Source organism: Papio anubis, chromosome 6 (assembly GCF_008728515.1).
Source record: "Papio anubis isolate 15944 chromosome 6, Panubis1.0, whole genome shotgun sequence".
NCBI classification, from domain to species: domain Eukaryota; kingdom Metazoa; phylum Chordata; class Mammalia; order Primates; family Cercopithecidae; genus Papio; species Papio anubis.
This window is the reverse complement of record NC_044981.1, coordinates 146,260,367-146,282,717: the sequence shown is the minus strand read 5'-3', so window position 1 is coordinate 146,282,717 and position 22,351 is coordinate 146,260,367. Positions and strand designations below refer to the sequence as shown.

At 34.3% G+C, this 22,351-nt stretch overlaps 1 protein-coding gene across 1 annotated transcript in view; it reads left to right on the top strand.

Moving 5' to 3' along the window:
* The window catches only part of RFX6 (regulatory factor X6), a 56,348-nt gene that overhangs the window by 6,800 nt on the left and 27,197 nt on the right, over positions 1 to 22,351 (top strand). Inside the window, exons 5-6 of the mRNA XM_017958386.3 lie at positions 10,712 to 10,789; positions 11,915 to 11,942. Coding sequence (XP_017813875.3) covers positions 10,712 to 10,789; positions 11,915 to 11,942 — 106 coding nt within the window. The remainder of the gene's footprint in view (positions 1 to 10,711; positions 10,790 to 11,914; positions 11,943 to 22,351) is intronic.

Below are 22,351 nucleotides of genomic sequence, written 5' to 3'. Positions count from 1 at the left end.
GTCATAATATTATCCAGGCCCTCTTCTGTCTTCTACTGCTCTTTTTCTAGCTTGTCCACTGCCTCCTTCTGCCCTGACATCACATCCAACACTGACAAATGAAAGTATAATGTGGCCACATATTCAATTCAAAAAATTCTGGAAACCACATTTAAAAAGTAAAAAGGAAAAAGCAAAGTTAATTTTAATGTTTTATGTAATCCAATTTATTCAAAACATTATTGTCTCACTATGGAATCAATATAAAAATCATTAATCGGATATTTTACATTCTTCCTTCTGTACTACGTTTTTGAAATCTAGTGTATATTTTACACTTACATCACATCTCACTTTAGACTAGCCACATTTCCTGTGCTTACACCCACATATGGCCAGTGGCTTTATTGCTTTATTGGATAGTCAGCTTTAGACACTTGCCAAAAAATAGGTCCTACTTTTTGAATTCTTTTGAATATGCCTCTCCTCATTGCTACTTTCATAGCCTGGCCTTGGCTCTGTCTTTCTTGTCCATTCATGCAATTTTTCCAAACTGACCTTTTAAAGTTTAGATCCAATCATATCTCTTCTATGTTCAAAACCTCTGCTGGCTCATAATTTGTATTATTCATGACAAACTTTCCTCAACTTGACATTCAAGGTCCATCAGGATTTAGTCCAAGTTCATTTTACTATATCACCTATTTCTCACTTTCTAGCATGTAGCCTATGTACTCACCAAACAATCATCCCAGTAACCTTTGATTCACTCCAGCTGTCAGTCTTTTGTTTAAGTTTATGCTGTCTTCCCCTGGAGAATGTCTTTTCCCCTATATGTGTGTTGAAATTTTACCCATTTGAAAGAATGTCTCTTGAACTTCTTCCTTTAGATCTTTTCTTAGTCCATTGATTTATTGTAGGCTCCTTCTCTGCACCCTATGGCAGTTTGTTGGTACCTATCTTAATGTGAAATTAACTTATCTCCTCCTCTAAACAGATAATACATATTTTGAGGACAGAAACTTTGTCTCATTCACTTTTATATTCTTTCTGTTGGCCAATACATGACAGATTACCAATTAATACTTATTTAATTGATTGCAATTAATGTTAACATTATTGTGGCCTGGAAAGAGGAAATAAAATGCCAGATTCAAAAAGGCAAAATTGGGTCCCTTCCTTCTAACCAAGTCAACTTTATTTCAAAGTTTGATCAGTTTAACTGACTAGTGTCTACTGAATTTGATTCCTACTGAATTGTGTAGGTTGGGGAAAGATCAGATAGTGTTTAAAGTAAATAGATAGGTGGAAAGAGGCAAAGCAATGAAGAGAAACCCTCTTGACAGGATCTACAAGAGGGTGGGCTGGCAGGCTGCAGGGAAAGTCAATTAATCCTAGAAGGAGCCTTTAGGATTAGGGATGAATCATTAACCCTGTCCTTTGTGTTACAGTGGGGCTCTAGTACTTAGGTTGATGTAACAACATGGGGTGACTTTGGGCAATTTATTCGAATCCAAGAGCCATAGGTGTGCCCAACAGCAAGGCATTAACAATTTGAATTTTTTTTCTGCTGGGCTGATATGCCATTTGATTTTTGTGACATGACTTTTTTGATATCTTTATATCATAGAGAAAAATTAATTTTCCATATTTAAACTACAAATGGTAAAAAATATAGCAAAATGTAGTTTGTGTATCTTGTAAATAGTAATTTTTTTGATATAATTATTCTTAGCTAGGTATGTTTCTGCCTTTATTTCCAAGAAATATGCTTAGCTTTTATCTTGGAAGATAGAATATCAAAAGGCAGTATAGCCTAACGGTTAGGGACATAGGCTTTACAGTTGGACAACTTTAAACATGAAGCTGATGTTTCCATGTATAGCTGTGTGACACCAGCTTTCCAGCTGGTGATCTATTGTAGGATTATTCAGCTTTTCACCAGTAAAGTGGATATGCAATATCTTATAGGATTGTTGTGAGAGTTAAATGAGATAAAGTATAGGAATGAACATAGGAGTGAATATACTTTGAACCCCACTATCCTTAATAATAAAAAATTAATGACTCAATATAAAACAATCTGCAATACAATTAAAAGTTATTATTTATTGAGTACTACACACACACACAGATACATGCACTCATCTCTAATCCTTGCAATAATGATAGAAGGTAGGAATTCCTGTATTGCAAATAAGGAAATTGCATTTCAAAAGTTACTGGCTTGCCCAAGGCCACACAGATAATACACAATAACAGTATTGGCATTTGAATAAAAGTTTACCTGATTCTAAAGTTTATGTTTTATCTACTAGTAAAAGTTGGGAAACCTACTACTTTTTTTCCAATATCAATCGTATCAACAAATAATTGTTTAATTGAATGATTTCTGACATATAAGTTTTTTTTTTTTTTTTTTTACAGATCTAACAGTTCTTAAACTTTATTAATATATTAGATTCTTCTTCAGAGAACAAACACTTAACCATGCCACAATCATAAGGCATTTAATTTAGAGGTGTTTGTGTTTTATCTAACAGCAAATTTGTAGCACAAACACAATTTTATTTTCTGCCTTTTAATGTTAGTTCTAAACATTTCTCTGTTACATATTATCTTTGGAAACATTTCTAATGGCTGTTTATTATTTCATAAAGTTACATTTTATAAAAAATATTTTTATGTCTATGGAAATACAAACAATTGAATGAAAGACAGAAATATAAAGTAAGTGTACCTTAGAAAATCAGGGAATCATAATTTCTCCAAATTTTACTAGTAATTTTGCAAAATGTATTTTATTGTTATTGTAGTGTTTAATACAATACTTTTAGCATAGTATTACTAAACATTTATTGAATTATTTAAAAAATATAAATAAATGTGATATTTATTTTAACTTCCTTGGATTGCATACTAACATATACAAACATTGTGAAACTGTTCTGATGATGATTACTTAAAAAATGAGTTTTCAATTTGTGCCAAATTATTATAGGATAGCTGGAGTATGTCCAGTCATCTCACTGGGGACTATCAGACAGAATTTATTTTAGATTATGATTGACTCGAAAGGTTCTCCTGTACTCTGGGCATGAGATAGCACCTCCTCTTCAAAAATTGTTCTTAGATGTCTTTGAGGTTCATGAAGCAATGTCACTCTCCAAATTTTACTGGTCCCTATGTAAAACCCAAAGTTTGGAAAACACTAATCTATGTGACAAAGAGACAATTAGTAGGGCCTAAAAATCATGAATGAAGGTGGTGTCTATTTTCAAGTTCTATTTTCCTAAGTTTTGAAATAACTGGCTATTAATTACAGTAATGTCTTCACAACTCTCACATTTGTGCGTGTGCTACTTCTTTCCCTCACTAAAAATGAAAGATGAAAAAGTTTGACTGTATAAAATGAGCCCAAAATTTATTCAATTGAATGGAAGAGATACAATATTTAAAACAGGTATACTAAAACAAAAAAATAGGCCAGATGTGGTGGCTCACTCCTGTAATCCCAGCACTTTGGGAGCCGAGGCAGGAGGATCATGAAGTCAAGAGATTGACCAGCCTGGCCAACATGGTGAAACCCTGTCTCTACTAAAAATATAAAAATTAGCTGGGTGTGGTGGTGCACACCTGTAGTCCCAGCTACTCAGGAAGCTGAGGCAGGAGAATCGCTTGAACCTGAGAGGCGGAGGTTGCAGTGAGCTGAGGTCGCACCACTGCACTCCAGCCTGGAGACAGAGAGAGACTCCATCTCAAAACAAAACAAAACAAAAATAAAAAAATAATAAAACAAAAAAATCTAAACACACAGGATCACTATGTAGGCCCAGATTTCATCCACTGTCAAAATTAGGAACAATTAAAAATGGAAGAATTTGTTTTCAGTGGCAAGTTCAATGTTCCACATGGGAGGCCGCTGCTCTGATGGTTATGGAAAAAAAATCTCTGAAGATGAACATGAGGGCTCAGGAAGCCTCACTCTAGGGCACCTAACAAGAGTGCTTTAGGGACAAAGCAATTTGCAGGCAGATTAGCAGCTCAGCTCTCTCTCCAGTTCCTTCACACTTACCATCCCCTGCCAGCCAAGAAAACCAGCAACCCCTACAGTGGACACTCTACATTCCCAATACCAAGATAAAAACTGACTTTACTTTCATGTTTCTTCTTTTCTTCCCTTTAATTTTGCTACCAATCCCAAAAATACATACCTGGTTTTATTATCTGTAATATTTTTTAATTCAGGTTTTAAATAAATAAAAACGAAACAAAGTTCTGTAAGTATAATAAGGAAGAATAATTCATGCATCTTTTATGGTTATGAATGCATTGAGAATAATCAGTCTATTCCTGCTGACATTAATGTACAAAGTGTGATACTAAAGAGTTTTTGAGATGCAAAGAATTGTAAAATAGGGTGCCTGCTGGCAAAGAACTTTCACTATTCATCTTAATTGTTTAATAAGCATTTTACTGAGGGTCCCGTTACTAACTAGGCCCTCGGATACAATGATAAGCAAAAACCTTGTATCCTACCCTTGCTCAGAATGGCTTGGCTAAGTAAGGGAGAACATAATGGAGCCCACAAATAGATTTTACGCACATGGTAGACTGTTTGATTTTAAGTTACATTTTAATTTTTTGTAGACTTTGATCAACCAAATCTTGGTTTTCAGACATGATAGACAAAAGCTATTATCTTATTTATTAGTAGTGATTTAGTGGGTTAATAAAACTGATATGGCAGCTGCTCTTATCGTAGCAAGTTATTGCAAGTCCCTGAACAGCTTAATCCCATCATTTCCTTATCAGTTATCATTTGTGTAGTGTAAACTAACATCAGGGCTACTAGCTCAGTGGGAACATATGTTTCAGGAATTCTATATAAAGACTGAAATGGAAAAGAAGAAATATAGATGCAGGTACAAATTGCTCAGCAAATGAAGAAAAGTATTAGGCACGAGGTAAATATTTTAGTAGTAAAAAAGAACAGCAATAATTTCATTTGTCATATTAAAAGTCTGTTATATTTTAATAACATGTTCATATTAAAATGTGGCTACAAGCATTAATTATCCTTCTTTATTCATAAATTTTAAATCAGATCTGTCATTTGACCTAAGATTGAGGAAAGTTGCTAATAAATGAACACACTTTTCTTAGATAATCATAGAAGCTGCTTTTGTGACACATTTTCTTGGAAAAATTAGCTAATCATCCCCAGGATTTTTTGAGCATTTATCATATATTTTCTTTAATAGAAATGGATAATAATCATATAGGGAGAAGGAACTGTGATATGTTTGGGAATCTTTATTCAGAGTAACCTACAGGATAAGCATTAGGTAGTGTTACATAAATTTAAACAACAATTTCTTCCACAGTGAGACAAACCTCAGTTTTTCTTTAACATACACCAGCATATCTTCTTGTTATATTACAGTATGCATGGTAAATACTCCCTAGCAAGATTTATTTTAGGGTCGTCTATTAACCACAAAATAATGCTATAAAATATTGCAAGTGAGATGAAAAATTTATGTACACTTTGCATGAACTGTCTCTCCCCAGTTTTATGAGGTTTATCTTTAGTGACTAGGAAGACAGAAAGCTGCTCATTTATTATCTCTTCTCTGTTCTCAGAGACACTAAATCACTCGGATGACAAAATGTTCCTAGTTAGACTAAAAGGAAGATTAAAGGGAAAAGGTTATTTTGTTGGCTTCAGAAGAAACAGGGTATGAAATGTGCTAAAGCATTACAGTGGTCATTGCAAAATACTGAGGTTTGTATTGCTAGCAACAGTCTTTCCACCAAAGTACACCAATTTCATGCCCTTTATATATATTGTTTAGGTATGCAACTTTTGTTCACTCTCAGTGTGTTACTGATGACCTGGAAATGCAGTGTCAGAAGGTGGTTATTGAAAACACTCAGCTTTAAGAAAATTTGTTTTATTGGTTTCTAAATTCCTAGAGGAACAGATTGATTTAACCAGTAAATGTGTGAGGATTTTTTTTCATAGTAATTTTTAATGAATAATACAGTGAAGGGAAAGATAAAATTCTCATCCTCTAAATCTTAGAGTTTAGTATGGGAGGTAAGCCATGTATCATTAGAGATATGCCAATGATACAAGGACAAAGTTGTATAGGGTAAATGACCAAGAGAGGAGTTGTGGGAGTTCAGGAGTTTTCCCTGAGATATCAAGCAAAGCTTCATGTGTTAAAAATATGCCTTAAAGTATGATTAAGAAACGAGGACCTGATGGAAGAAGGGCTGTCCCAATGGAGAGTTAAAAAAACCAAAGGCAACACCATGGCTATGGCAAGCTATTTATGAAAAGCCAGTCATCCTGATAGTAATGGTCAGGTTTATATAGTACTTGTGATAGGGTTAAAGGAGTTAGTAGACTTCCTTATATCATGTTGGATAAGAGATTCTTTAATTTCTACCAAATTTTAAATTGTGGTGATATGTTTAAGTATATGATATTATATGAATTCTCTTAATGTGCAAAATTTTATGGTTTTGTGACACATTGTTATTTTTAATTTTTCAAGTTATTCATTCATTTATCTAACAAATGTTTATTAATTTCCTATTACAGGGAGCTTACATTCTGGGAGTTTATATATGGAATATCAAATATGAAACATCCAGATCAGTGGTGTGGGTCTTAATAATTCATGTTAGTTATCTATGGTTACATTACTCCTGTGAAACAAGAATAAAGAGTGTGTGTGAGTGAAGGCAGACATATTTGAACTACATTTCACTAGAACTTTCTAACTGTAAATAAAATTGCAATACAAAAGAGAGATATCTTTTGCATCTTGAGTGTGGAGGCAATATGGTTTGTGGAATCATGGGTTTGAATTTTGCCTTCAAACCTGTAACATTTTTAAACAAATCACATAATTTTTGAACGTCTGTTTTGGACTGGGGATATTGCTCTACTTGCAGGCTGCTGTGAAAATTTGAGATATGTATACATACAATTCTTTGCATGTAGTAGATGTTCAAAAATGGTAACTATTTCTATCATGACTCATTATCACCTGCTTCAATGGTAGCAAATATTAATTTGGTATTACAATTCTCTCTTTGCATTATTTGTTCCCTCACAAGACTGTCAACTCCTCCAGAGACTCTCTGAGTCTCCACCGACTCTCCTCCACCTCTCTTTGAATCCTCAGCACATAGCACACAGTAAGCACTGAATACATGTAGGAAAAAAAAGAGTGTACTCTTTCACTGGTTCTCTATCTCCTGTCATGTATATAAGATTGTATTGATAGAATATGCTCAGCTACATCAACATATCTAAAATCTAAGGTATTGCTAATAGGAAAAGGACATGCCATTTCTCTCTTGTAGAGTCGAATGTAGCTGACTAAGTCATTTTCTTCAGGTGTCAGTTTGTGTGTGGGTTTATGGTGTTATTTACATTTGACTTATACATAAAATACATATATTAATTAAAAAGCACCTTTTTAAGGTATATATAAAATAGTTACTTTTGGAATATAAATATTTTGGATATAGGTAGAGGAAGTAAATATTTCTATTTGTAAAGATATTCTGTCCTAATGACTGGGGACAGAAATAAGGGGGCCAAATCATATAGTCATTTATAACAAAAAGAAACAGGTTGCATAATAAAACATTCTAAAAAGTCGTAAGAAAAAAATTACACATCTGTATTAGTTAGAATTTATTTGGTCTTAAAATGTAGCAATTTTTAAAAAATGTGAATATCAGGTGGTTTTAAAAACTGCAAGTAAAATGTGCCTCAGTGGTGGTCAGTGTAGTCACTTTTCCATGACAGCAGGCATCAGGAGGCCATAGACTTGGGAAGAATTTGGAAACATGAATATTCCTGATCAGATTTTCAATGTCTGTTTTGTTCATCATTGTCCTAACAACTAGCACAGTGGTCAGGGCACAATATCTACTCTGATATTTATTGAACTCATGGTCATCCCTTTGACTTGTCTTGCGATTTTTGTATACCACCTGTGAAGACAGTGTAGTTTGTTCTCAATCTGCATGGCAAACCATTTTACCACACTGAAAACAGGATCAGAGTTGAGAAGCAAGAAAATTGAAGTTATAATAAAAGAAGCTTATGCATTTTTAAGCCAATGTTTAACATGTATTGCTTTAGCAAGTGGCTAAAATGTAATTTAAGCTATAAAGCGTATGAACAAACAGTAAGCTTTGCAAAAAGAATACGAAATTACAACATCTTTCTATTCTAATGGATCTCTGTTTTCAAACATTACTTGATTTATTTCTTCTAATATATAAACATTTCTTTTGGTATCTTAGTTCTAAAATCTAAAAAATGGAATATTAGTAATTATTTCAGATTCTGGCTTATTAACTAATTCTAACTAATTCTACTAATATATGTGACTATCATCTAAATCTGCTGGTTTTTTTCACAGTTTTAAATATTTCCCTTATCGATATCTATTAATATGGCTCCTTCGGTAAAGTCTTTATGACTTAAGTAAGCTTCTTTCTTTTCATTTTTAATTAGAGACATAACTCAGTTCAATATTTTGAAGTTTCTATTAAGTTTTCTATTTCCTTCATTTCTCCCTTTGTTCCATTATACCTTAGAGGTTCTTTTTTTCCATCTACCATAGGATTTCTTTTTCTGTACCGTAAAAACGAGCAGTTACGAGGCTCCTTTTTTCAGGTTAGCAGACTATAATTATACGTCTACGAAAATTGAGGACTTGAAAACATCTTCCCAGTCTTCCAGAATCATAAAATATCCTCATTTGCCTTGACCACCATATATTATTATTTCCCAAATATAACAACTCTTTCTGAAAACATTTGTTATTTGTTGCTGCTGTTGTTGTTTTGATGTTTAAAAATCCTTTTTCCTTCATCTCCAATGACCTTGAATCAATGGAGGCAAGTTTGCTGCCGCAGTCCTGCCCTTAGAACCTGAGAAGAGAGAAGCCATCTCTGGGCCTCCTACTTTGGAGGGCTCATTCTGGCTGTCCTCCAGCTGCTGTCCTCACATGAAGCAGGAGTCCAAAGCCTGAGGGAATGTGTCCATCCAAAAACCACATCCCACTTTTGGGTCCCTGGGGCCCTGGAATTCCCTGTCCAAACTGCCCCAGGCCTACTTCTTGGGCCTGTATTGGGCATGTCCCAAGTCCATCCTCAGAAGGCCACACTGCTCCACTAGTGTTCATAACCCTAGACTGAGGTGTGGCCAAAGGTTAGCTGTTAGTGGGTGATGCAGATGCAGCTGTATCTTGGATGTGCAGTCCAGTTCCCTCACAGTGAACAAAGGAGCCAGAGCTGAAAAATGGGGTGAAGGTGTGGGTCTTCCCCCACCACCATGTTCCCATATGGAACTCCAGGAGTCTAAGAATGCTAAATTCATATTTACCTACCAGATCATTATGGAGGTAAATTGTCAATGTAAGAGGACAGGAATATTTTTGTTAGGAGTTCGTTAGCTCGATTTATAGTTTTCAAATAGCTATTCATATGATATGTAGGCTTCCATTTGTACTCCTGTCCTGGATCCTGAAAATGTTTAGGAGTGGAACTTCTTGGCCAGTAGTTCTTTACTGCTGAGGCCAGAGATGGGGACCTTGATGGATGAACTGAGGATTCATCCATTCAACCAGATGGATGAACTGTGGATTCAGATGGTGGATCCTCAGTTTAAAGGATCCACTTTAAACTCAGATGGTGATGCTCAGAAACAATGTTTTAAAATATAATTAGGCTGAAGTCCACTGGAAAGCCCCTCATTCTCTTTTTTTCATTCCTTTCCTGATCTTAGATGAATGCAAATTGAAGGAGTTGGTAAACAGTAGGTAGTTATGGGGGACGGATGGCAGAGAGTGGGGACTGACCACAGAAAGCAGATGCTACAGGATTCTGGCTATCCTCACTAAATGTCCACTATTCCACTAGCATGTGTATAATATTTGTAGTGTTTATATATGGATGCATAATATGTCAAGAGTTTGTGGCTTAGGAGAATGAGCTATAATTTGAGAATCAGTGAGCTGCTATACTTGTATTGTGACTCATGATCCATTGGCATACTTACAACAAATTATCTATGGTACCGTTACTTTCCACATGTCATTTTCATTGATTTACAACATAGCCTTCTCCCCATTGTTGCACGAAAGTTTGAAGTGAAAATAGTGAATTGGACTTTTGAGTCCTCATGAGGAAAATAATGTGTAAAGGGTCACATGCTTCATACATATTCCCATGCATGAGATTGGTCTTCCCCACACATAATGTCATACTCTTTTTTCCATTCAATAGATATGGTAAAGAAAACCATAGCATTTTCTTGTCCAGTTGACTAAATTCATGCTGAATCACTCAATTTGTAAATACATACAGTACATATACTTAGAGCCAATGCCTACATTTATACATTCTTGGGATCTGGAACCTAATGTTTTGGGGGATGTAAAAGGATTGTCAGTAGGTGATTCTCCTATCCTTTTCAAACCTAGAGTCAGAAATAACAACAATAAGTAGGAGTAGTGGCTATCAAAGAGGGATAGAGCACATTAAGATGCTACCTACCTGAAAAATGTCAGAAAAGAAAGGTCATCAGGGTTTGCAGTTCTTATTCATGGTTACTTCAGTTACACCTTAGTCTCTTTTTCCTCTTCAAAAATCTCCTTCATTAACACAGAGCTGGGTCCTGTCTTTGCTCTAGGTATCATTACTATGGGATTGGCATCAAAGAGAGCAGTGCATATTACCACTCCGTTTATTCTGGAAAAGGCTTGACAAGGTAGAGTTACACCATCTTCAAGACAAATTCTCTGTGTTTCTTTAAATATGCATGATACCTATTGAATAAAATGACTTCTTAATTTTCCTTATCAAAATGTTTCCATTTAAGCATCGGACCTTAATGTCCACTTTGTAAGGATGATTATATAATCTAGATTCCTGGGCAAATTATATAACTTGTCATAATTAGTGAGAAATTAATTGTGTACTAGGTGTTCCAGAGAGATGAAGAGGAGAAATCAAGTAAGCAGAATTGCTTTTAAATTAGTATTTACTAATAAAGCAAAGTCTATTTTCAGATTGGATTCAATAAAATAAAGGCAGTAAATGTAAATATAATTTTTTTTCTGAGACAATCTGTTTTAAAGATCTATGGGCTTCACTAGCACCTTACCAAGATAGAAAGTTTATTGTAAGAATCTCTAATCACATATACTTTGACCATGATCTTACCTTACGAAGGTGAAACTACTGACCTGTTTGGGTTTCTGTGAAAGGTAAAACATGAATGAAAATAAGCAGCACAGTGCTCTAAGCCACTGTTAGCTATCATGGGGATATTAGTAAGTGAGGTTACATCTAATGAAGCCAATGATATCACACATCATTCGTTTTTTAAACTGAAACTCAGAATAACTAGATCTGTATCCGAGATTGCCTTGTGGTATAATTTACCAGTAACTGCTCTTAGCTCTTAAAAGAAGAAATTATTTTTGAAAGTAAAGTATCTTTTGGATAAAAAACGTTTAGTCACTGAGTCATACTAAGATAAATTTAGATATTACAAGGAACATAAGGCTGCTTACTAGCCACCACCCCACTATAAAATGTAAATATAGCCTGGAACACACACACATGTTTAATAGCAAGTGTCCTTTACTTGTCTCAAATCTCACCTGACTTTTAAAAATATTATTCATTTTACTTTTTTTCTAAAGAACTTATTTTGTTGTAGTAAGTTGAGAAAGATGCTTGAGTTCTTTTAAAAAAGCAAATTTCTCCAGCTTATTTCCCTAATCATGGTATGAAATTACTGCTTCTTTAGGTTGTCTACATATCACTGAATGCTATAGCTGTAATTTTGTTTGAACTGAACTAATGGAAAATGTTCTAATTTTTTAAGGTTTTCTGGAAGCAAGCTAAAGAATGAGGTAAGAATTCTTTTCATCTCGATTTTACATCTGCTATAATATGTCTCACAAGCTGAACAATACATGTTAATTATTCCCTTTGGCAAATGTAGAAATAAATGTTATTTATTAGGAATCCCTTGACAAAGGACTTCAGATACAGCTCAGTTAGATTTGTGACAACAAATGAATCTTTGCCTGGATCTACCAAACAACTTTCAGTTAACCTAGGAGAGATACATTTTTAATTATCTTTACCTAATATCAGATACTTACAAGACTGTAAAAAAAAAGACTATCATTTATCCAGAAAGTTTTCACTTAAATATAAACAAAAAGCTTAAGCTGAGGATATGGAAAGAATTGGTCTTTGGACTGTACCCATTTAGACAAAACATCTATTAGTTATCAAAGAGCCCAAATGCTATGCTACACTATGGTTTGTTTTACTACCTTGTGTACACACACATACACACACACACGCACACACACGTACACATGTGTATACAATCTTTCTCCCTAGGCTTCCTCTCCACCCCCTCCTTCAAGAACAGACTTTATCTAAATGAGTTAGACTACCATCAGGGACTGCATGGCTAATTAGACACATGATAAGGCCTTCATTATCCTCAAGTTAACTAATCATTAAGAAGAGATGCTGCCAAGCTAAGGGCACATGACCATGTGTTGTGTAGTAAATCTGGACCTGAGGTAAAGTGTAACTCCATTAGTTTGGTGAAATGATGCAAGCATATTTTAAGAAATAATATGAGGCCCCCAACCCACTAAATGGCCAATTTCTTTCCACCAGTGCTTTTAATACAGTTAATGGCTAATTACATAATAAAAATCCTCCAGATTGCTCTTTTTATCAATGAAATAATAGCTCTTTATTAGATAAACAATTGTGAAACTGCAAAAATATTGACTTAGAGATACACTTTGGTTGAGTAAAGTTTATGTCAATAGGGAATTTAAATAATTTCTCTCAGGTGTTCTTTCTACTAGTTTGATGAGGTTGGTGGTATTAGCAAGCCCTCATCTGATAAATGGCAAGCCTTGTTTCATGGAACAAAAGAAAAATATTTCTCAGGTCTACTTTTTCCTTCTTAGAAGAGGATGCTACAAATGCTGTTGTAGATTTTATTACTAAAATTAAAATAAAATATTCTGATTAAACTCTATAGCCTAACCATTTTCTGTGGATACCTGAAGGCAATAATAGTGTACCATTACTTTGATGATTATAGAAATTAACACAACTAAGAGCTTTCTAAAGGCTCAGAACTACTCTAAATATGTTTAAAATGATAATAAAATATTTTCATAACACAATTGAAATTTTTTAAAAATTATTTTCTTTGGGAGGCCGAGGTGGGTGGATCACTTGAGCCCAGGAGTTCAAGACCAGCCGAGCCAACATAGTAAAATGCTGTCTCTACTAAAAATACAAAAAATTAGTTGGGCATGGTGGTACATGCCTGTAATCCCAGCTACTCAGGAGGCTAAGGCAGCAGAATCGCTTGAGCCCAAGAGGTGGGGAGGTTGCAGTGAGCCATGATTGTGCCACTGTACACTAGCCTAGGCAACAGTGTGAGACCCTGTCTCAAAAAAAAATTGTATTTAGGGTGACCAACCATCATTGGTGTGCTCAGACACAAGATTTTCAGTGCAAATCTTCATATACATCAGTTCATTTGAACATTCATAACTGTGAGGTATGGTGTCAGCATATTTACAGCTAAGAAAAATGAGGCTGAGAGATGTATTTGCTTTTCTAAGAGGTCAGAGAAAGATCCTATTTTTTTTTAAACTCATGGTGAAGATATTAATTAACAGACATATGATATTACAGGTACTAGGGGACAAAATGGTGAATGAAGAGATCTGGTCCTGCCCTTCCAGAGCTTTACAGTATAGCAGGAAAGTATATCTTGAACAAGTAATTATAAGAAATTCTAAAGGGTGTCATGGGAGTAACTAGGTTTAGGGAGTTAAGGACATTCTTCACAGGAAGTGATATTAAGGAAATAACTGAGAATATAGTGGTAGTTTGGAGGAGGAGTGGAGTAGGGCAAGAGGGAAGAAGAGTGGTTAAGACAGATGGAATAGCATAGGCCAGGGGTTCTCAGCCTCCATACTATGGAAATTGTGGTTCAGATAATAATGTTTATGGAATATATCAAGTATATTGTAGGATGCTTAGTAGTATCACAGCATCTCTGGCCTCTACCCATTACATTCCAGTAGCAGGCCCCCACCCCCTTGTCATGACAGCCAAAAATGTCTCTGACATTGCCAAATGTCAACCACTGGCATATGTGAAGGCAAGCAGAGGTGCATCACATTGTAGAAAAAATAAAAAAATTATGCATACCATAGTGTAGAATGAGGTAGAGAGTAAAATAATAGGTAGAGGCTGGATTGTGTGTAGTCTCATTAGGTTAAGAATTCTGTAATGGGAAGCCACTAAAGGAGAGTTATGCCATCAGACTTGTGTTTTACAAAACTCATTCTGACCATGACATGGAGAATACATTAGAAGAGTGTAAGGCAGGAATCCAGTAGATCCATTGGAGGCTATCTGGATAGTCTGTGTAAGAGAAGATCTGGACTAGAATAGTAACCCTAGGGATGGAGAGAAGTAACTGATTTTAGTTGGGAAATATTGAAGGAGAAGCAGGTAGAAAGAGTAAAAAGATAATGGGTTTAATTTGGGACTTGTCATATTTGATGTGTTTGTGAAACATTTAACACAAATTTTAAGTGGGCAGTTGGATATATGTGATTGGAAAAGAGGACTTCGAGATTTAGTTTGATGGTGATTGAAGCCATGGTAATGGATAAAAACACTTAGGGAAAAAAATGAATGAGAAGACAAGAGGTTACCAAAAAACAGTTGTGAAAAATGAGAGGAAGAGCGTCAGCGAGATAATAGAGGAGAGTCTAGAGTGGTAAGAAAAGAAGGAGGAGAATACAGTGTTGCAGGAGTCAGGAGAAAAAAATGCTCCCTACGGAAAGGAATGCTCAGATGGTGCTGAAAAGTCATCAAGATAAGGAGTGGAAAGGATCCATGGAATTAGTTAAGTGGAGATAACTAATGATTTCAGGGAGAGCCTTTTCAGTGGTGAGCTGGGGTTTGGTTTGTGAAATGAGTGGGAAGTAGCATTGAATGCAGAACATTTAGTCAAGTTCAGGGTGATAACTGGAAAAGGACTTGGGATTTGGGATTTTTCTGGTTTTGTTTTTGAGACAGAGTCTCTCACTCTGTCACCCAGGCTCGTGTGCAGTGGCACAATCTTGACTCACTGCAGCCTTAACCTCCTGGGCTCAAGTGATCCTCCCACCTCAGCTTCCCAAGTAGCTGGGACTACAGGCACACACCACCACACCCAGCTAATTTTTTGGAATTTAGTTTTGAAGGATGATTAGACTAATGTCTAATGCTAATAAAACAGATACAGGAAAGAGTGAAGACTGAAAATATTAAAGAAAGGAAAGTTGAGAGCACAAGGTCACTGAGGAGGTCAGATTAGAGGAATTGGCACTAGAGAGGAGGAGCAGTGCTTCCATGAAAACTAGAAAGAGAAAGGGTAAGTTCGGATGCAAGCAGATTTGTAGATTTTTTTGGCAGAAAGTTGTGGTAGCTTCTGTTTGGTAGTTTTGCATTTCTCTCAGGAATGGTAGTGTAGGTCATGTGCTGTGGCAAAAGTCAGGGAAAGAAAGTAGGAGTTTGAGGAACTTAAAAGAAAGTCCTAGCTATTCTCAAGCAGGTTTCCTAGAGAGAATGTAGCCCTAATGCCCTAAGACACCCACTGAATATAAGGAATAAACTCTTTTATGCATGAGTGTTTAGAATGGTATTGATTAAGCACTATCCTTGAGAGAATTGACAAAATGGTTGTTCAAATCATTTTCTGTAGGACTTAATTTTCTCACAGATTTATTGAGATAGGTAGCAACAGTCTTTGTGGAAGACAAGAAAGGTAGAAGATTGTAAAATTCTGGTATGAGCCAGAAGAAATGCAAAATATTCAGGAGCAGTTATAATAAGAGAGGCACACCGCCTTTTTGGAAAAAAAAGTACAGGTGTAAAAGAAAACTACAAATGAAATGACATACCATGTGCCTGGATAGGAATGCTAGATTATAAATACTCCAATTCTTCCTACATTAATTTAGACATTTTATATTCTAATGAAAATTTGAGTGGGTGATTAATTTTTGGAGATGAATATGGTTACGAGCTTAATCTAGAAGAATATACAGGAAGTAATAGTTAAGAGAAATGTAAACAAGAAGAGTGAAAAGGGAATTTGTCTGCCACGTATCAAAATATTATGACATTATGAGACTGAGTCAACTGTAGATGGAACAAATCTGCAGCAGAGATAGGGTACCTGACAAAAGACCCTAGTATTTATAAGGTTTTAGCATATGACCAAGGAGAAATTACAACAAATGAAGAAAGAAAATATTTCTCTGTGTCCTTTTTGGAGAAAGGTGGAGTACTACATAAATAAAATTATTCAGGGGATAATGTTAGAAAAATTGACTATTTTGCAAAAAAATTTCTATACCTCACAACTTAACAACTTATGTGAATTTCATATAAACAATTAAATATAAAAATAATACTTAGGAGGAAATATATATATCTATCCCACGTCTGAAAGGAGTTATTCACTTTCTAAGTATAAAAGCAGTTTAAGAAATTTCATAGGAAAAAGAAAAACACAGAGTTGGAAACTTCTTCGTATCAAAAGCATCATATACAAAATTTGAAGTCAAAGGAAAAACTGGGGGAAATACCTTCAGCAAATACGACAATAAAATTATATCTGTAGTACATAAAAATCCTATAAAAATATGAAGAGCACAATAAGTAGTAGAAGATGTGAATAGATGATTCACAGGAGAAAGAAAAAGCTGATAAATGCATGAAGAAAGGATTACCAAATAAACAAAAATTAAGATATCATTTTACAATATGAAACTATCAAATATTTAAAAATTATTGTGAAGTTGGCGAAGGCAGAATGAGGTAACTCTTTCATATCTTGCTGAAGGCAGAATGAATTTTTGGAAAATGTTTGGAAGATCTTCACCAAGAGTCTTTAAAGTGTTTATATCCTTTTCCTACTAATTCTACTTTTGTGTGGATTTTGTATGAATTTTTTTTTTTTTTTTTTTTTTTTTTTTTGAGATGGAGTCTCGCTCTGTCACCCAGGTTGGAGTACAGTGGCATGATCTCGGCTCATTACAACCTGTGTCTCCAGTGTTCAAGTGATTCTCCTACCTCAGCTTCCCGAGTAGCTGGGATTACAGGCGTGTGCTGCCACGCCTGGCTAATTTTTGTATTTTTAGTAGAGACGGGGTTTTGCCATGTTGGCCAGGTTGGACTCGAACTCCTGACCTCAGGTGATCTGCCCATCTCGGCCTTCCAAAGTGTTGGGATTACAGGCGTGAGCCACCACACCTCCCAAAAATAGGAAATGAAGACAGAAAATTATGCACAAAATTTTTATTGATTACAGTGAAAAACTATATGTAACCTAAATGACTAATATCAAAGAAATGGTTACATAATTTATTGTACTTTTGTGTGGCTAAATATTATTTATTAAAAGGCTCTTTTAATGATATAGAGAAATGTTAATTATGAAAAACGGACACAAAAGCAAATATATGTAAAATATATAAAACATAACTGGATATTTATAAATTATATACAGTTGGTCCTTGGCTTAAAATAGTTTGACTTACAATTTTTTGACTTTGTGATGGTGTGAAAGGGGTATGCATTCAGTAGAAAATGTACTTCAAGTACCCATACAACCATTCCGCTTCTCACTTTCAATATAGTATTTAATAAATTACATGAGTTATTTAACACTTCATTGTAAAATAAGCTTTGTGTTAGATGATTTTGCCCTACTGTAACCTAATGTAAATGTTCCAAGCACATTTAAGGTAGGCTAGGCTAAGTTATAATGTTCAGTAAGTTGGGTATATTAAATGCATTTTTGACTTACAATATTTTCCAATTGTAATGGTTTTATTGGGATGTAACCCCATTGTAAATTGAGAAGCACTGAATGACAGATAATTAATATCTATTACTATGTTGTAAAATATGGTAGCTGCTAGCCACATGTGACTATTAATTAAGTAAAGTAAAAAATTTAGTTTATCAGTCACATTAGCTACATTTCAAGTGCCTAAGAGTTATATGTGGCTAGTGGTTAGTGTATTGGACAGGAAAGATACAGAACATTTCTATCATAACAGAAAGCTGTACTGGACAGCACGGTTCTAGAATATGTATAGAATTCAAGTCAATATGAAAAGACAACCCAACAGAAATATAGCAAAGTATATGAAGAAGCAATTAATTCAGGGTAAACAAAGAATGACTAACAGTGCTAGTTGGCATTCTGGTTGACCAGTGTCCATAACATATGTTGAATACCACCCCTTGCCAATAAAAAAATGCTCAATCTAAATATTAATTAGGGAAATGAAAATTAAAACCCTAATGTGTGATTGTCTCACAAATATTACATTAACAACAATTAAAATGTCTAAAGACACACTGTTGACAGGAATATGGACCAAAGGAACTCTCATATAGAGTGGAAGGGACAATACCTAGTGAAGTTGAAGATTTACACACTTTATGACTGCATTCCTAAAGAAACCTTCACATTGTGCACAAGGAGGTGTGTATGAGGATGTTCACTGCGACATGGTTTATAATTGCAGAATACTCGAAAATAATCTAAATGTTCATTATGATATAATGGGAAATAAGTTTTTATACATTTATACAATAGAGTGCTATACTGCTTTGGGTATGAGCGAATGAATGATGGTTATAATAATCAAATTAGCGTCATCTCAAAAACCTAAAGTCGAGTGAAAAAAACATATTGAAAGTACGAGGATACATACTGTATGGTACCAATTTTAAAGAACAGTATAATATTAAGAACATTTACATACTAGGTAAATTTTTTAATGTTTGAGTAGAAATGATCTAAACCAAGCCCAGAACATTATTTCTTGTGGGGGAAGAAAGGAATGAGATTAGGCAAGGCTGCTTTAGTATTGGAAATGTCTCATGTCTTAATCCGGATGGTAAGTGGGTATTTATTATTTTTTTCCCTGTATCTTTTAAAAAGTTTTAAATAGTTCAAAATATAAAAGCAAACAAAAACAACAGCAGCAAAAAACAACAAAAACAAAATAAAAAACAGGAAAAAGATGTTAAGAGCAGTTACTACTCAGTATTAATAATTGTTATTGTTTTAAATTTTTTATTCATAAATGGAGTGGTTTAAATTTCAGAAATGTCTTAGAGATTGTCTCAGAATCTGTTAATTCACAGGAATGAAACAAATGAACAAAACTTAATTATAATATTTTCTTCCTATCAAAGAAAGCTTTTCTTTTCCTGTGAGTCTTCTAGTGTGGGCCAATTTTTGCTTCAAGCAGCTACTGAAGTTGACATTATTTCTTAGGGAATGGGTCCATTGATTTCATACACTTCTACCAGGAAGTTTCCTTGATAGCCTGAGTTTTCTTCTCTTTAACATCAACCATTCACAGCCAGTTGAACAACCTTGTACCAAGATAAATATCAAATCCTCTCTCCTTGGTATATGCTTTTCAAATATTTGTAGACTGTTATCATACTCTCCTTTGTCATCACTTAGCCAAGCTGTGCAGCTTAAGTCCTTTAATCTCTCCTCATAAATCAGACCCTCTTGCATTCTAGTCATATTTGTTTCTTTTCTGTAGGGTCCTTCTTGTTTTCTTTTAGAAATACAATTCTTAATAGTTCACCCAAGAGTACCAAAATTATCAGTTGAGAAAAAAAACAAAACAAAACAAACCCAGACCTCTGTAGCTGGCCTATGATCTGGCACCTCTTTTAGTACGATTGTAATAGCAAGCATATTAGTGAAATTAAAATGAGTGTATTTTACTATTTTAAAGATAATCACTCCTCCCTTTCTTTTTGTGTTACACTTACTGGATATTATTTGATTTATGCAATTTACATCATCTTTGTAACCAGTTGTTAACATATCCAAAACAAAATTAATTTTAAGGTTTTTTGGGGCCCTTTTGCCGCTTGTTGATGTTGCACATATTGCTAGCTTTGATTACACAAAACTATTATTTACCAATATGAGAGTTTTTAAAAGTATTAGAATTAAAGTTACATACTTTATTTCTTAATATGTGTTTCTTTAGCATGCTAACATTTTTTATTGGGAAATGTATTATTCACAACACCCATACTCACCCAAATACACAAACACATGCATAGAATTTTAAAAATAATCATAATTTGAAAACTCAAGCCCTTTCTCATAACTGAAAAGAGAGAAGTCCTCTGTGCACCCACTTCAGTCACTTTTTCATTCCTACTTATCAGAAGTTACCACTCTCCAGAATACGGTGTTACTGTTTGTTTTTCTATAAAGTTTGCCACTTACAAATAGATCTCTCAACAACATATTGTTTATTATTTGCCCAGTTATATCCTACATAAAAAGAGGTTCCTTGTTTTCCCTGGGACTTTCTGCTTTCATTCAATGCTAGGTTTTGTGATTCTTTAATGCCAATATATGAAGTTCTAATTTATTTGTACTCCTGTATAATATTCCATTGTAGGAAACTATCCCAATGCATTTATTCATTCCATTGTGGATGGGGCTTTTTTTTTTTTTTTTTGCCTGAAAAACAATGGTGACACAAGCAGTTCTCCAGGTACACATCTATAGGAGTGGAATTCCAGGTCCTAAGATATACTCATCTTTAACTTTACTAGTAAAGCTGAAATTATTTTCCAGAGTGGTTGTATCAACTCCTGTCTCTCCAGCTGTGTGTGATCATTACTTTTGTACCTATTCTTACGCTTAGTATTAAATGACATTTTAGTTTTTGCCAGTCTTGTAGGTGTAAAATCGTGTCTGTGTTTTTTATTTGGAAATTGTTTTTAACAACTGATGAGCTAGAATGTATTTTTGGATTTTTATTGGCCAATTCTCTTCTGTGAAATGTTTGCTCAAATCATATCATTTTTTATTTTCAATTTTTAATCCTTAAGAGTTCTTTATATGTTCTGGATACTAATATCCTGTAAGTTATGTGTTGTAAATAACTTCTTCCTGTTAGTGACATGACTCAATACTCTATTGTATCTTTTGATGAAGATTTTTTTTTATTTTATGGTTAGTGCTTTTTATATCTTGTTTTTTAAAAAGTTATGTGTATTCCAAGAATATAATTATATTCTCTATAAACTTGAAAGCATAAAGTTGCTCTGAATATTTAAGTTATTTCATTTGTAATTGGTTTTTGTTCATATTTTTTATTGTGGTAAACTACATGTAAAATATACTATCTCAGCCATTTTTGAGTTTACAGTTTTGTGGTATTAAGTACATTGGTATCATTGTGTAACCATCACCACCAACCACCTTCAGAACTCTTTCATCTTGCAAGACTGAAACACTCTACTCATTGAACGTAACTCCCATCTTCCCTCTACCATGTGCCTGGCCACTACCATTCTACTTTCTGTCTCTATGATTTCTACTACTCTAGAATCCTCTTTAAGTAGAATCATACAGTATTTGTCTTCTGGTGACTGACTTATTTCACTTACCATAATGTACTCAAGGTTTATCCATGTTGTAGCATATGTCAGAACATCATTCCCTTTTAAGGCTGAATGATATTCCATTGTATGTATATACAGTACCACATTTTGCTAATCCATTCATCTGTCGATGGACATGTGGCTTGCTTCCACGTTTAAGCTATACTGACTAATGCTGCTATGAACGTGGTTGTACAAATATCTCTTTGAGATCCTGCTATAATTTTTTTGGCTATATACCCAGAAGTAGAATTACTGGGTCATATAGTAATTCTATTTTTAATTTTGATTAAATTTTTTGATTAAATTTAATTATTAAAATTAAAATGTAATTTAATTAAAATTTTAAATTGAATTTTGCTATGTAAAACCAAACTGTTTTACATAGCAGCTGTACTAGGTTACATTCTCACCAACAATGCACAAGGATTCCAATTTTTTCACATCCTTGACAACATTTGTTATTTTTGCTGTGTGTATTTATGTGTGTTTTTGTGTTTGTAGTAGCCATCCCAGTGGGTGTGATGTGGTATCTCATTTAGGGTTTGATCTGCATTTCCCTAATAATGGTAACATTGAGCATATTTTAATGCATTTGCTAGTCATTCATATATCTTCTCTGGAGAAGTGTATATCAAGTCCTTTGCCCAGTATGAATCCTTTTGTTTACTTTTATGTTGTTAAGTTTTAGGAGTTCTCAATATATTCTGTATAGTAATCCCTTATGAAACATGATTTGCAAATATTTTCTCTC